The following is a 16,333-nucleotide window of genomic DNA, read 5'->3' as shown; positions in this document are numbered from 1 at the left end:
CCCACAAAGGTTATTTTGATGCACCACATTTTGAGAAACATTGTTACAAAGGATGACTTATGGGAAAACAATATACTTTTTCTGAAATAAAAATAACAAGTATAAACAATCCTAGTAAATACATTTCTTATTGTCCTTTATGCTGTAGACATTATAAAAGTGAAGAACAAGAAGCCAATTACAAGCTCAATTATCTTTCTTTTCACACATTGTTAACTCTGTTATAGTTAGGTATGTTACCTACACTTGCAACCTAAGACTTTCAGCTCTTCAGTAAGTTCACGTGTCACGTGCAAGTAGTTATTAATAGGATAGAATATACTCATTATTTTCATGGTAATAATGGTGTAATTGGGTAACTTATTTTGCTTGAGATGGAGACACTATTCAGACTTTACATTAGCTGGTGTTCGGGTTAGACTTAACATGCCCTGCCCTCCAGTATATATATGTTACAATTGTAATATTTGTGTATGCCTAATTTTCCACACAGGATGAAACAGAGGCTAGTATCCTAGTGTAAACCGGGAGTGTTACTGGCCTTGTGTGAAAAGTTCTCATTTCCAGTTAAAATAACTGAAGTTGTAAAACTGCACAGAGATACCAGAGACAATAATCTTTATTATACAGAAATGTGAAGGCCATATGCATTAAATGAAAAGGTGTTTTGCAATGAACATTATGCAGATTCAAACTGAAGACATCTTCATCTTATCGAGATACAGTATAAAAATAAACACTGACCAAGAGTTGCTAGAAAGAACTCAACTTCTACTCTCCCAATCAAGCTGAAACTTTCCACAGGAAAACCTGGTTTCAATTCATGCTGAATTGTTTTCATATGGAAAGAAAAAACTAAGTCAGGTAGAGGCAACCAGGGACTGGTTTTTATACTTTTAGAGAGCCAGACTGAAGCTCTACTCAGCTTCACATTTAAGAATTTGTTTCACTTTAAAATTTATATCTCCAGTCACCTAAGTGATACCTAAAAGTGAAAAAAGAAAGTTAATTGAGTTGGGAATTTTGTGGAGCTAGACAGGTTTAGGGGAGAAGATGAAAGTTACAATCATTCATTTAATTACTTCTGATCAGGAAGATTTGATGTCAGGTCTGGATCATCTGTATTAGCCCTTTGATAGCCCGTTTCTCTGTAGCTGTCAAGAGGCAAGATCCATTAAAAGTATCAGCATAACAAATGCTTGACATTAGCACAGTTTGGTGCCTGTCCTCTTTATATTCCCAAATACTGGACTTTATATCAGGATGCTTTTAAGAACAAATTGCCCTTCTAAACAGGATTTTTCTTAATAAGCTTCTGTTTGCATTCACTACTGAATTAAAAAATGTTTTAGCGATTTGGTTAGACAGATGGTTGTGTTGAGACAAGACTAATGACTAGAAGGGTATCTGTGGATTAAATATAGATAAAAGTACCTCCAGAACCCTTAAATATAGACAGAATCTATCAATTTATGTAGGAAGCCAAAATAGGGAACAAGAAGATCTAGAGTTTAGATATATTGTCTGGACTCAGGATGCTGCTTTCTGCAATTGAAATTTACAACTCCCTAAATTCAATCAGAGCAGGGACATTTAAAGTAGTCAGGAGGAATCAGGATAGTCATGTGCTAAAGAGAGGAAATTCTGATGCCACCTCCCTTTGCAAATTGTATTGCTGACTGCTTGAAGAAGGTGGTTGAGAGATACATTTTTTTCATTTAGACTTCTGTTCTAATGAATGATGGAGTAGGATAATGCTGAGAGAGAGTAGAGAATATATTTCTGGTTCTAGGACTGTGAGAACCAGGTAATCACATTTGGAATATTCTCATTAGGTTAGAAAAGGAAAAATGAGAAAACCACTAGCGGGACACGCATTTATATCCCAGAGACCATATGCTCCGAAAATTAGTTTTGTTTCCATTGCCCCTTATTCAAAGAGATGGTTACTTCAACAAGCTACATTACTTAGCAGAGCCTGAGAGACAGACTGAAAACATATATTTAAAATGGAAAATAAAATTTTAAATATATGATAAATGGTTTGCTCTACATCTCATTCACATTCTGTGGCTAGAGAAATCCAAATCTCACTTAGATATTCCTGCTAATGCAAAAGCACACTAGATGGAAGTAAACCAAGAAATGAGAGAAAATATTTATTGGGTGTGTGTTGGTTCACCCAGTTTATTCACCTCTGGAGTGGAAGTATAGGGAAAAATAAAGTCTGCTTATAATAGTCAAGGTCTATACAGGAGCCTTGAAGTTGCTCTCCCCAAATAACGAGTTTGATTCAAGAGAAGGAAAAAACATGATGGAAAACATCTCATCACACAAAGCTTGCTGATGGTGTCTCTGACAGTCACTGGCCAGTAAGGGAAAAGGAGAAACCCACCTGCTGGCTTTAGGATTTATTGAAGGCTGCCAGCACAGCCCAGATCATCTCTGTGGCACTGTGCTTTGTCCCCTCTACCTCAGGGTCCAGTTCCACTAGGTCCTTGGCCCGATTCATTGCCACATCATACTTGTCATCTGTCAGAGAGGAGAAGACATTCTCTAGCACGTCAGAGGAGTGGGCTAGCACCAGTAGTGCTAGTGTTCGCTTGTCCATACGCTGAGGGTCATTTACCCACCGCTCTAGGACACTGTCTTGAAGCTTTTTCACTAGTCGCTGCTTCTCTGTTGTATTGGTCACTGGGTGAGTAGTCATGTCAAATAGGAGGAAATTCTGCTTCTCAGTGGTTAGAATACCCTTCTCTACTAGGTTCTTTGCAATTCTCTCTCTTACATTTCTCAGCTGGTACTGTAATTTGAAAGGGTTCCAGGTCTCACCTATGGGAAAAATAAATAGAAGGCTTGAACAACATTATAAACCAACTAGACCTAAGAAGACATCTATAGAATATTCTACCCTATAACAGTAGAATGTACATTCTTCTTAAGTGCACATGAAACATTCTCCAGGATAGACCATATGCCAGGCCATAAAACAAACCTTAATAAATTTAAAAGGACTGAAAACATACAAAGTATGCTATCCAATCACAATGGAATTAAACTAGAAATTAATAACAGAAGGAAATCTGGGAAATTAAAAAATATGTGGAAATTACACAACACAATCTGAAATAACCAATGAGTCAAAGAAGAAATCACAAGGAAAATTTAAAAAATACTTTTGAGTTGAATGAAAGAAACCCCACAACATACCAAAACTTATGGGATGCAGCTTAAAGCAGTACGAAGAGGGAAATTTATGATCCAAATGCTATATTAGAAAAGGAGATGTCAAATCAATAACCTAACATTCTATCTTAAAAAACTAGAAAAAGAAGATCATACTAAACCCAAAGCAAGCAGGAGAAAGGAAATAATAAAGATTAGAGAGGAAACAGAGAAAATCAAATCAAAACTTGGTTCAATGAAAAGATAAAAAAAAGGACAAACCTAGAGTGACCAAGGAAAAAAGAGAGAAGACTCAAAATTACTAAAATTAGGAATGAAAGAGACATCACTACTGACCTTACAAAAATAAAAAGAATTATAAGGAAATACTATGAAAAACAGGATGCCAACAAATTAGACAACCTAGAAGAATGGACAAATTCTTTGAAATACAGAAATTACCTAAACCAACTCAACAAGAAAGAGAGAGTTTGAATATATAACAAGTAAATAGATTGAATAGTAACTTTAAAACTTCCCACAAAGAAAAGTGTGGTCAAGATGGCTTTACTGGTAATTCTACCAAACATTAATGAAGAATTAATGCCAATCCTTCACAAATGCTTAAAAAAAAAGAAGAGGAAGAGGAGGGAACACTTCCTTAGTCTACACAGTATTACTCTGATAAGGAAATCAGAGTAATTTCTGATTACTCTCACTTAGATATTCCTGCTAATGCAAAAGCACACTAGATGGAAGTAAACCAAGAAATGAGAGAAAATGTTTATTTATTGGGTGTGTGTTGGTTCACCCAGTTTATTCACTGGAGACAGACTTCACAAGAAAACTATAGACCAATACCCCTTATGAATATAGGTACAAAAATGCTCAACAAAATACTAGCAAACAAATCTAGCAACATATAATAAACACTATGTAGGGAATTTCCTGGTGTTCCAGTGGTTAGGACTCTGTGCTTTCACTGCCAAGGGTGTGGGTTCAATCCCTGGTTAGGGAACTAAGATCCTGAAAGCTGTGTGGCGAGGCTGAAGGAAAAAACAAACAAAAAACAAAAAAAATGGGACTTCCCTGGTGGTGCAGTGGTTAAGAATCCGCCTGCCAATGCAGGGGACACAGGTTCATGCCCTGGTCTGGGAAAATCCCACATGCTGTGGAGCAACTAAGCCCGTGTGCCGCAACTACTGAGCCTGCACTCTACAGCCTGCGAGCCACAACTACTGAGCCCGTGTGCCACAACTATTGAAGCCCGTGGGCCTAGAGCCCATGCTCCACAAGAGAAGCCACTGCAATGAGAAGCTCGTGTGCCACAACGAAGAGTAGCCCCCACTCCACAACTAAAGAAAGCCTGTGTGCAGCAATGAAGACCAAATGCAGCCAAAAATAAAATAAATAAAAAAATTAATTAAAAAATTTTTTTAATTTAAAAAAGAAAACAAACAGCAAAATGGCAGAATTGACTGTCTCCTTATCAGTAATTACTTTAAATATAAATGGATTAAACTACTTAATAGTACGAAAAAATTGGCAGAATGGGTTAAAAAACATAATCCAATTATATGCTGTCTATGAGAGATTCACTTTAGATCAAAGGACACAGATAGGCTGAAAGTGAATGGATAGAAAAAGATATTCCATTCAAATAGTAACCAAAAGACAGCAGGGGTGGCTATACTAATTTTGGACAAAATAGATTTAAAATTATGTAAGGTAAGACAGACAGAGAAAGACATTATATATTAATAAAACGTTCAGTACAACAAGAAGATATAACAAGTATAAATATTTACACTCCTAAGAACAGGCTCAAAATATATGAAGCAAAATGGGCAGAACAGTCAGAAGTAGACAGTTTTATAACACCCCATTTTCAATGAGACTTAGATCAAGTAGACTGAAAATAATTAAAAAATAGAAGATTCAACAACATAATAAACTCATTAAGCCTAATAGACATATACAGAACACTCCACCTAACAGCAGAATACACATTCTTCTCAAGTGTACATGGCACATTCTCCAGGACAGACCACTTGTTAGGCCATAAAATAAATCTCAACAGATTTCAAAAGATACATACAAAGTACCTTCTCTGACAACAATGGGATGAAATTAGAAATAAGTAAAAGAAGGAAAATGAAAATTTGCCTATATGTGTAAATTAAACAAGCTTAAACAACCAATGGGTCAAAGAAGAAATTACAAGGGAAATTAGAAAATACTTAGAAATGGATGAAAACACAATGCACTAAAATGTATGGGATATAGTGAAAGCAGTGCTCAGAGGGAAATTTATAGCTGTAAATGCCTAAATTAAAAAAGTAAGTCTCAAATCAATCACCTAACTTTACACTTTAATGGACTAGAAAAAGAAGAGCAAAGTAAACCCAAAGCTAACAGAAGGAATGAAATAAAGATTAGAGAAGAGATGAACAAAAAGAGAGATCAGAAAAACAACAAAGAAGACCAAAGAAACAAAGAGTTGGTTTTTTGAAAAGATCAACAAAATTCACAAACTTTTAGGTAGACTGCCAAAGAAAAAGAGAAAAGATACAAACAACTAAAATGAGAAATTAAAGTGGGGACATTACAACTAACCTTGCAAAGATTAAAAAAAGGATTATAAGAGAATACTATGAATAATGGTAAGCCAATAAATTATATAACCTAGAAGAAATGGACAAAGTCCCTGAAACACTCAAATTATCTAAACTGACTGATGAAGAAATAGAAAATTTCAACAGATTTATAGCAAGTAAAAAGATGAAATCAGGGCTTCCCTGGTGGCGCAGTGGTTGAGAGTCCGCCTGCTGATGCAGGGGACATGGGTTCGTGCCCCAGTCCGGGAAGATCCCACGTGCCATGGAGCGGCTAGGCCCATGAGCCATGGCCGCTGAGCCTGCGTGTCCGAAGCCTGTGCTCCGTAACGGGAGAGGCCACAACAGTGAGAGGCCCACGTACCGCAAAAAAAAAAAAAAAAAAAGATGAAATCAGTAATCAAAAACCTCACCAAAAAGAAAAGTCCTGGACCAGATGGCTTCATCAGTGAATTCTACCTAACAATTAAACAAGAATTAACACAAATCCTTCTCAAAGTCTTCCAAAAAACTGAAGAGGGAACGCCTCCTAACTCATTCTGTGAGGCAAGGATTATCCTGATACTAAAGCCAGATAAAGACATCACAAGAGGACTTCACTGGTGGCACAGTGGTTAGGAATCTGCCTGTCAATGCAGGGGGACATGGGTTTGAGTCCTGGTCTGGGAAGATTCCACATGCGGCGGAGCAACTAAGCCTAGCTCGTGAGCCACAACTACCGAGTCTGTGTGCCACAACTACTGAAGCCTGTGCGCCTAGAGCCTGTGCTCCACAACAAGAGAAGCCACCGCAATGAGAAGCCTGTGAATCGTAATGAAGAGTAGCCCCCACTCGACATAACTAGAGAAAGCCCACGCGCAGCAACAAAGACCCAATGCAGCCAAAAAATAATAATAAATTAATAAATTAAAAAAATACATCACAAGAAAAGAAAGTTACAGACTAATAAGTCCTATGAATATAGATGCAAAATTCTTAATAAAATATTAGCAAACTGAATCCAACAGCATAATAAAATGATTATTCACCTTGATCAAGTAAAATTTATCCCAGGAATGTAACAGAAAATCAAATGGGCTGAGGACCTGAATAGACATTTTTCTAAAGAAGACATACAAATGGCCAAAAGACACATGAAAATGCGCTCAACATCACTAATCATCAAGGAAATGCAAATCAAAACCATAGTGTGATATCATTCCACATTTGTTAAGATGGCTAATATTAAAAAGACCAAGAATAACAACTGTTGGTGAGGATATAGAGAAAAGGGAACCCTTGTGTACTGTTAGTGAACATGTAAATTGGCCCAGTCACTACAGAAAACAGTATAGGACTTCCCTGGTGGTGCAGTGGTTGAGAATCCACCTGCCAATGCAGGGGACATGGTTTAATCCCTGGTCTGGGAAAATCCCACATGCCGCGGAGCACCTAAGCCCGTGCGCCACAACTACTGAGCCTGTGCTCTACAGCCCATGAGCCACAATTACTGAGCCCGCATGCCACAACTACCGAAGCCTGCGCGCCTAGAGCCCATGCTCCACAAGAGAAGCCACTGCAATGAGAAGTCCACGCACTGCAATGAAAAGTAGCCCCCACTCACCGCAACTAGAGAAAGCCCACGTGCAGCAATGAAGACCCAATGTAGCCAAAAAAATAAATAAAATTAAAAAAAATTTTTTTAATTACAAAAAAAGAAAACAGTATAGAGGTTTCTCAAAAACTTAAAATTACAACTACCGTATAATCTAGTAATTCTACTTCTGAGTAGAATTGAAAAGATATATGCACCCCATGTTCACTGCAGCATTATTTATAATAGCCAAGACATGGAAGCAACTTAAATATCAATTACGGATGAATGGATAAAGAAAATGTGGTATATGTATATACACACACCACACACATACATATATGAACACATATACATATAACAGAATATTATTCAACCATGAAAAACAGGAAATCTTGCCATTCATGACAACCTGGATGGACCTTGAGGGCATTATGCTAAGTGAAGTAAGTCAGACAGAGGGACTTCCCTGGTGGTACAGTGGTGAAGACTCCGTGCTCCCAATGCAGGGGGCCTGGGTTCAATCCCTGGTCAGGGAACTAGATCCCACATGCATGCCACAACTAAGAGTTACATGCTGCAACTAAGGAGCCCTTGAGCTGCAACTAAGGAGCCTGCCTGCCGCAACTAATGAGCCTGCGAGCCGCAACTAAGGAGTCCTCCTGCTGCAACTAAGGAGGCTGCGAGCTGCAACTAAGGAGCCTGCCTGCTGCAACAAAGACCCAGCACAACCAAATAAATAAATAAATATTTTTTTAAAAATAAAATAAAATAAAATAAATAAGTGAGGCTGAATGCCCACATAAATCTATAAAAAAAAAAAGTCAGAGAAAGACAAATACTATTATGATCTCACTTGTATGTGGAATGTAAAACAAAAACAAAAAATTCCAAAATCATAGATACAGAGAACAGATTGGTAGTTGCTAGGGGCAGGGAGGGGGAGAATGACAGAATGGGTGAAGGAGATCAAAAGATACAAAATTCTAGTTTTAAAATAAATAAATCCTGGGGATGTAATGTACAGCATGGTGATTATAGTTAATAACACTGTATTATATATTTGAAAGTTCCAAGAAAACAGATCTTAAAAGTTCTCAGGACTTCCCTGGTGGTCCAGTGGTTAAGACTCCATGCTTCCAACACAGGGGGCCCACGTTCGATCCCTGGTTGGAGAACTAGATCCCACATGCCACAACGAAGAGCTCACATGCCACAACTAAAGATCCTACTTGCCACAACTAAAAGGTCCCGTATGCCGCAATGAAGATCCTGCATGCAGCAATGAAGATCCCATGTGCTGCAACTAAGACCCAGTGCAGCCAAAGAAATAAATATTTTTTTTAAAAAGTTCTCACACAAGAAAAAAAAACTACCTATGTGTGATGACGGATACTAACTAGAATTATTGTGGTGATCATTTCATAATATGTACAAATATTGAATCAATATGATGTACACCTGAAATTAATATAATGTTTATGCCAATTTTAACTCAATAAAAAGTCAAACAATGTAATACATCATTTAACAGAATGAAAAAAAACCCCACATGATCATCTAACCTGACTCAGAAAAGCAACTTGAGAAAAACAAACACCATTTCATGATAAAAACTTCTAGGAAACTAGGAGTAAAAGAAAAATTCCTCAACATGATAAAGAGTATTTATGAAAACCTCAAAGCTAATTGTAAAAGATCCCCCAAAGGTCAAGGAACAAGAAAGACAAGGATGCCTGCTTTCACCACTGCTATTCAACAATTTACTGGAAGTTCTGGCCAGAGCTAGTAGACAAGAAAGAAAAAATTAAAGGCATCTAAATTGTAAAGGAAAAACTAAAACTATCTCTGTTTGCAGATAGAAAATCCCCCAAAGTACACAAAAAGCTACTAGAGCTAATAAACACAGCTAAGTTGCAGGGTACAAGATGAACACACAAAAAATCAGTTGTTTCTATATATCAGAAATGAATAATCTGAAAATGAAATTAAGAAAGCAATCTCATTTATAATAGTGTCTAAGAAAATTAAATATTTAGCAATAAGTCTAACCAGGGAGGTGGAAGATTTGTACACTGAAAACTATAAAACACTGCTTAAAGAAATTAAAGAACACATAAATAATGGAAAGACAGACTGAGCTTCTTTTAATGGACAGGAAGACTTAACACTGTTAAAATGGCAATACCACCCGAAGAGATCTACAGGTTCAACACAATCCCTATCAAATTCTAACAGCCTTTTCCACAGAAGTGGAAAAGCTGATCCTCAAATTCATATGGAATTGCAAGGGACCCAGAACAGCCAAAATAACTTGAAAAAGAAGAATAAAGTTAGTGGACTCATACTTTCCCAACTTCAAAACTTACTACCAAGCTACAGTAAGTAAAACAGTATGGTACTGGCATAAGGACAAACATACAGATTAATGCAATAGAATAGAGAGCCCAGAAATAAACCCTCACAGATATGGTCAACTGATTTTTCAACAAGGCTGCCAACACCATTCAAGGGGGAAAGAATAGTATTTTTAACAAATGGTTCTGAGAAACTTCATATCCACATGCAAAAGAATGAAGCTGAACCTTTACCTTATATCATATACAAAAATTAAGTAAAAATGGATCAAAGAACCAAATTTAAGAACTAAAACTATAAAACTCTTAGAATAAAGCACTGGGGAAAATCTTTATGACATTAGATTTGGCAAAGATTTCATGGATATGACACCAAAAGTACAGGCAACAAGTAGATAAGTTGGACTTCATCAAAATTAAGAACTTTTGTACATCAAGAGTTATTATCAATAAAATGAAGAAATAACAGAATGAGAGAAAATATTTGCAAATCATATATCTGATAAGGGATTACTATCTAGAATACAGAAAGAGCTTCTAAAACTCAACAACAACAACAGAAGCCAATTCAAAAATGGGCAAAGTACTTGAATAGACATTTCTCCAAAGAAGATATATAAATGGTCCATGAAAAGATGCTCAACATCATTAATCATTAGGGAAATGCAAATCAAAACCACAGTGAAATACCACTTCACACCTACTAGGATGGCTATAATTAAAAACAAAACAAAACAAAACAAAAATTAGAATATAAAAAGTGCTGATGAGGATGTGGAGAAACTGCAACCTTCACACTTGGCTGGTAAGAATGTAAAAGAGTGCAGCCTCTGTAGAAAACAGTTTGGTGGTTTCTCAAAACATTGAACAATCACATACCCAGTAATTCTACTCCAAGATATACATCCAAAAGAATGGAAAGCAGTGACTTGAACAGATATATGTACAAAAATGTTCCCAGGAGCATTATCCACAATAGCCAAAAGATGGAAACACCCAAGTGTACATCAACAGATGAAATGAACAAAATGTGGTATACACATACAGTAGAATATTATTCAACCATAAAAAGGAATGAGATTTTGATGTATGCTACAAAATGAATGGATCTTGAAAACATGCTTAGTGAAATAAGCCAGACATAGAAGGAGAATATTATATGATTCCACTTATATGAGTTACTTAGTACAGGCAAATTCATAGAGACAGAAAGTAGATGGAATGAGGGGAGGGAGGAAGAGGGGTGTTTGCAATGATGTGAGAGCTTTGAGTGTAGAGAGAAGTGATGGTTATATAACACTGTGCCTGTATTTAATGTCACTGAATTGTACACTTATGATTAAGATAATAAATATGTATATTTTACCACAATAAAAAGTTAACTATATACCCCCCCAAAGTTAAAACATGTCCACACAAAAACTTGTCTATGAATGTTCATAGCAGCACTATTCATAATAGCCAAAAAGTGGAAATAACTCAAATGTCCATCAACTGATGAATAAGTAATTAAAGTTGTATAACCATACAATGAAATATTATTTGGCAATAAAAAGGAGTCAAATTAAAACGGGAAATTCTTGGGACTTCCCTGGTGGTCCGGTGGTTAAGACTCTGCACTTCCATTGCAGGGGGCACAAGTTTGATCCTTGGTTGGGGAACTAAGATTCTGCATGCTATGCAGTGTGGCCAAAAAAAAAAAAGCGGGGGAAATTCTAATAAGATTGGTGGATTGTATCAATTTCAGTATCCTGGTTGTCATATTTTAAAATTTTGAGAAATGTTACCAGTGGGGGATTCTGGACAAAGCATATAAAGGGATCTTTCTGTATTATTTCTTGCAACTGCATGTGAATATACAAATGTCTCAATAAAACCTTCAGTTAAAAAAATTGTTCCAGGTCTTCCCTGGTGGTGCAGTGGTTGAGAGTCCGCCTGCTGATGCAGGGGACACGGGTTCGTGCCCCGGTCTGGGAAGATCCCACATGCCGCGGAGCGGCTGGGCCTGTGAGCCATGGCCACTGAGCCTGCGCGTCTGGAGCCTGTGCTCTGCAACGTGAGAGGCCGTGGCAGTGAGAGGCCCGCAAAAAAAAAAAAAAAAAATTGTTCCAGAAGGTGACACTGGCTGGGATCTCAAAGTGCCCTGTGGAATATTCTCCTAAAATATTATGCCTTAGGCTTGATTATTCATATTAAAGTTTTTGAACTTGCCCTTGAGAAAAAAAGGAATGAAGTGCTAATACATGCCACAACATGGATGAACCTTGAAAATATTATCCTCAGAAGTTAGTCACAAAAAACCATAAGTTGTATGATTTCATTTATATGGAATATCCAGAATAGGCAAATCTACAGAGATAGAACGTAGATTAGTGGTTGCCTGTAGCTGGGCAGGAGGGTTGGAGAAATGTGGGGAAAACTGCTAATGAGTATGGGGTTTATTTTGGGGATGATGAAAATGTTCTAAACTTAGGTTGTGATGATGGTTGCACAATTGTGTGAATATACTAAAATCCATTTAATTGTATACTTTAAATGGGTCATCTGTATGGGATGTGAATTATACATCAACATGGTTGTTAAAAAATTTCTTGTGAGCTTATGAGGTGGAAAGAGGTAAGATGAAGCTCTGGAAAACTTTACGTACTGATTAATCATGTCTTTTTTGTCCCTCATTAGTACAGTTAAACAGTGAACCATATATATCTTACGCAGCACCCTGACCTTCTATACTTCTTCTCCCAACCTTAAGAGTAGGATAAAAATTATAAAATGTGGGATTTTTAAATCATTCTGAGTCATCTTACCAGTGAGTAGCTCTATCCATGTTTGGACAGTTTCTGTGGGTTCAGTTGCTTTGATGTGTTTGAGAGTTTCATCCAGTAAAACATCACCCGTTGGGCTGTCTGACTTTAGTAGTACCTTTCAGAAAAGAAGAAACAAGAGACCCTGGTTGATATACTTCATTCAAATTAAAGTTATTCAATATGCTATACATATATTATTGGTTAAGTCAAAGGAAATGCAAAGCAGCATAACATATTTTCTCTGTCCTCAGAAATTTAAAATCTAGTATGGGGTGATAATAGGGAGATAAAAAAACATTTGAAGTGGGCCCCAATGACAAACTGGATATAAATGATAATGGAGAAAAGATTCAATAACTCTTTGAGCCTGGAAAACCAACTTGTGAAACAATTAGTAAAGATAGGAAAGTCAGGAAAAGTTGATGAAGTTTGGTTTTAACTGATATGGGAAAGCCAAGTTGAAATGTCTGGACAATACTTAACTATGTTCCTGGGGGTGGAAAAAGAAGACAGGCCTAGAAATTTGGGAGTTAATATATCATGGGGGTGATAGATGAAGCTGTAAAAGTAAATGATATCTCCAAAAGTTATACAAAGTGATACAAACTGAGACTTAGATGTTAAGGAATGGAAAAGTAAAGGAAATAGGGTACAGCCAGAGAAGCAAGAAGATGTAATATAACAAAGGTCAAAAACAGATGGGACTTTCCTAGCGGTCCAGTGGTTAAGAATCTACCTTCCAATGCAGGGGATGCAGGTTTGATCCCTGGTCGTGGAACTAAGATCCCACATGCTGTGGGGCAATTAAGCCCGTGCACTGCAACTACTGAGCCCACATGCCACAACTAGAGAGAAGCCCATGCGCCACAACTAGAGAAGCCCGCATGGTGCAATGAGGATCCCGCATGCTGCAACTAAGACCCGATGCAGCCAAATAAAAACAAACAAATAAATAAATAAATAATTTTTTAAAAGAACAGAAAGTTTCAAGTAAGAGGTAGTCAAAAGTGTTGAACACCACATATAGGTTAAAAGAGAAAAATAAATTGAAGCCTGAAAATTAGCTGGTGACACCTAAGAATGTAGTTTCAGTAGACTGCTGAGTATGACAGTGAAGTTGTGAGTGGAAAAAATGAGTAGTAAGAAAATGGAGAGAGCGGTATACCTCATAGGCTAGAGAGAACTTGCAAAATACTTGGAAGGAGGGAAACTGAATGGTTATCTGAGGATGATCAGAGTTAAGTAAAGACTGCACTTGACCCACGTTTGCCTCTTCATATACAATACTCTATTTCATAATATTATAGGTACAGATATATAGAGAAAAATAATCAACACCATCCTAATGTGATTTTTCTGCATAAAAATGGAAGACAAAATCATGAATTTCTTATAACTCTTTTGACCATGGATACTTGGATTTCTTTCCCTGCTACAGGATAATTAAACCTGCTAGACAATGGGACAACTGAATAAGTAATATTTATATTGTCTCACTACTCAAATCTTCCTATTCATCCAAAATGGACTGTTGATATCTGCCCTTTCATAAGAGGATGTTCGCAGAGGACGCTCTACCTTTCTGTCTAGTAGTCGCTTCTTACGCATGGTGGGGGGTTCTAGATAGATTCGACCTCGCATGGCCAGCTCTATCAGGATGCCCCCTCGCAGGCCAGATGATATGCAGTCATTCCAGAAAGATGTGTAACCCTAGGAAAGGGGAAAAGAGAAGAGAAAGAATGTTCTGAAAGGGATATGGACTTGCGGTAAGCACCCAAAGAATGGTCCACTTTGTTGTGTGATTCATTTCACTTCACATTACATGAACTCAAGGCAACGTATAAAATAAATGAAAAAAATCTCTTTAAGTCCCTTAATCTAACCCCCCTACCCCAAAGTATGACTTTCTGTCTAACTTCAAGGTCTTCGTGAATTCCTGTGGTTTGGCTGTTAGTTAACAATTGGCATGCCAAATTTTAATTTTTGAGAAGACTTTTGGTTTCTTTGATATCTGTTTCCATGACACTCTAAATTTCAGAGTGGGATACAAATAGGTCAAGTAGAAAAATGTATAAATCATTTGAGCCTTTTACGCCTCCAAGACATGTATTATTTGCAAGCTATTTTGATGGGTGGTGTAGTCAGCTCTGCCACTGACTAGTTAAATGCCGTGGGTATGTTACTTAGCCTTTCTCAAGTGCAATGTCCTCATCTGTAAAATGGGGGCACTGATATCTATCTTCATAAGTTTATTGTGAGGAATAAGTGAGATATATATAAGAAACCATTTAGTATGGTACCTGGCATATCATAGGCACTTAAATGTTAGTTTCTCTTCCCTAGGAACTATAGGGAATACAAAGGTATATAGTTAATAGCCACTGTCTTAAGGAGCTGAAAATGTAGCTGGAAAGACCATGCAAACTCCAGGAAAATTTTCTGTGATAATATAAAATTTAAATAAAAGCTCAACCGAAAATGGAGTAGAAGAGACAGGCATAAATCACTATAGGAAATTTGGCTTGTTTATTTATTTTTAATTAATCAATCTATTTATTTATTTATTGGTGGCATTGGGTCTTCGTTGCTGCGCGCAGGCTTTCTCTAGTTGCAGCAAGCGGGGGCTGCTCTTCGTTGTGGTGTGTGGGCTTCTTATTGCAGTGGCTTCTCTTGCTGTGAAGCACGGGCTCTAGGCATGTGGGCTTCAGTAGTTGCGGCACGCAGGCTCAGTAGTTGTGGCTTGTGGGCTCTAGAATGCAGACTCAGTAGTTGTGGCTTGCAGGCTCTAGAGTGCAGACTCAGTAGTTGTGGCGCATGGGTTTAGTTGCTCCAAAGCATGTGGAATCTTCCCTGACCAGGGCTCGAACCCGTGTCCCCTGCACTGGCAGGTGGATTCTTAACCGCTGCACCACCAGGGAAGTCCCGGAAGTTTGGTTTAGATGATAGTTTTTCAAATTATAAATCACTTTTGGGCTAGAGTAGTCAGAAACTCTTATGGGACTTGAGCTGGGGTTTGAAGAATAGGTTGAATTTAGCAGAGAAGGTGGATTTTCCAGATGAAGGAAGTCATCCAAATTTTACCTATTCTTCAAAAGGGCGTTCCAAGTAAAAGTGTCAAGGAAGGAGACCTCAAATATGTTTACAGATTTAACTCAAGAATTTAAAGAGAACTCATGAGATCAAGTTGGTTGGGCTAGGCTGTGGAAAGCCTTGATGCTCTGAACTTTTTATTGAAAGGCAATATTAAATTCTGAAGGTTCTGAACAAGGAGCTATGATTAACACAAGGAAGACCCATCAGTGTTATCAGAACTGTTTAACACTCTTTAGCTATCTTTGTGTGTAGCGTTCCCTCTCACTGGAGAGAAGGTGGGTGTGATGTTGGCAGATTCTAGCATGGCTTTAAAGCATCACCAAGACTAAGTCACTAGTAATAACAGTAATGTCTAATATTTATTGAACACTTATTATGCAGTAGATTTGTGCTAAGCTTTTTTGCATGCATTATATGATTACATCTTCACAACAATCTTATAAGGGAGGTTATTACTATTATCCACATTTTAAAGATGAGGAAATTAAGGCTTATGGAGGTTATGTAATATGATAGAGGTCACAAAGCTAAGTGGTGGCAAAGAATTAAAAAACATCTTTTAAAAATTCCAGTTTTCCACTTTATTGATTTGGAAGTTGTACATTCACTTTTCTTTAGGAAGTTATTTTTGAAATTTTAACATGCATGATCATTTAAAATTCATACAAGATCGAATTTATTTTTAAAACAAATCAATATATTAATCACTCTCCTAGTTTGCCA

At 37.2% G+C, this 16,333-nt stretch overlaps 1 protein-coding gene across 2 annotated transcripts in view; it reads right to left on the bottom strand.

The window, feature by feature from the left end:
* Positions 1-601: 601 nt before the first annotated feature.
* The window catches only part of GOLPH3L (golgi phosphoprotein 3 like), a 37,570-nt gene continuing 21,838 nt past the window's right edge, over positions 602-16,333 (bottom strand). For both annotated transcript variants that reach the window (XM_033415506.2, XM_004285158.3), the window contains 3 exons: positions 14,096-14,227; positions 12,518-12,632; positions 602-2,832 (listed from right to left, as the gene is read on the bottom strand). In XM_033415506.2, the coding sequence (XP_033271397.1) occupies positions 2,405-2,832; positions 12,518-12,632; positions 14,096-14,227 (675 nt within the window). In that variant the 3' untranslated portion in view covers positions 602-2,404. The remainder of the gene's footprint in view (positions 2,833-12,517; positions 12,633-14,095; positions 14,228-16,333) is intronic.

This window comes from Orcinus orca, chromosome 1 (genome assembly GCF_937001465.1).
Source record: "Orcinus orca chromosome 1, mOrcOrc1.1, whole genome shotgun sequence".
NCBI lineage: Eukaryota > Metazoa > Chordata > Mammalia > Artiodactyla > Delphinidae > Orcinus > Orcinus orca.
This window is presented reverse-complemented; position numbering and strand designations above follow the sequence as displayed.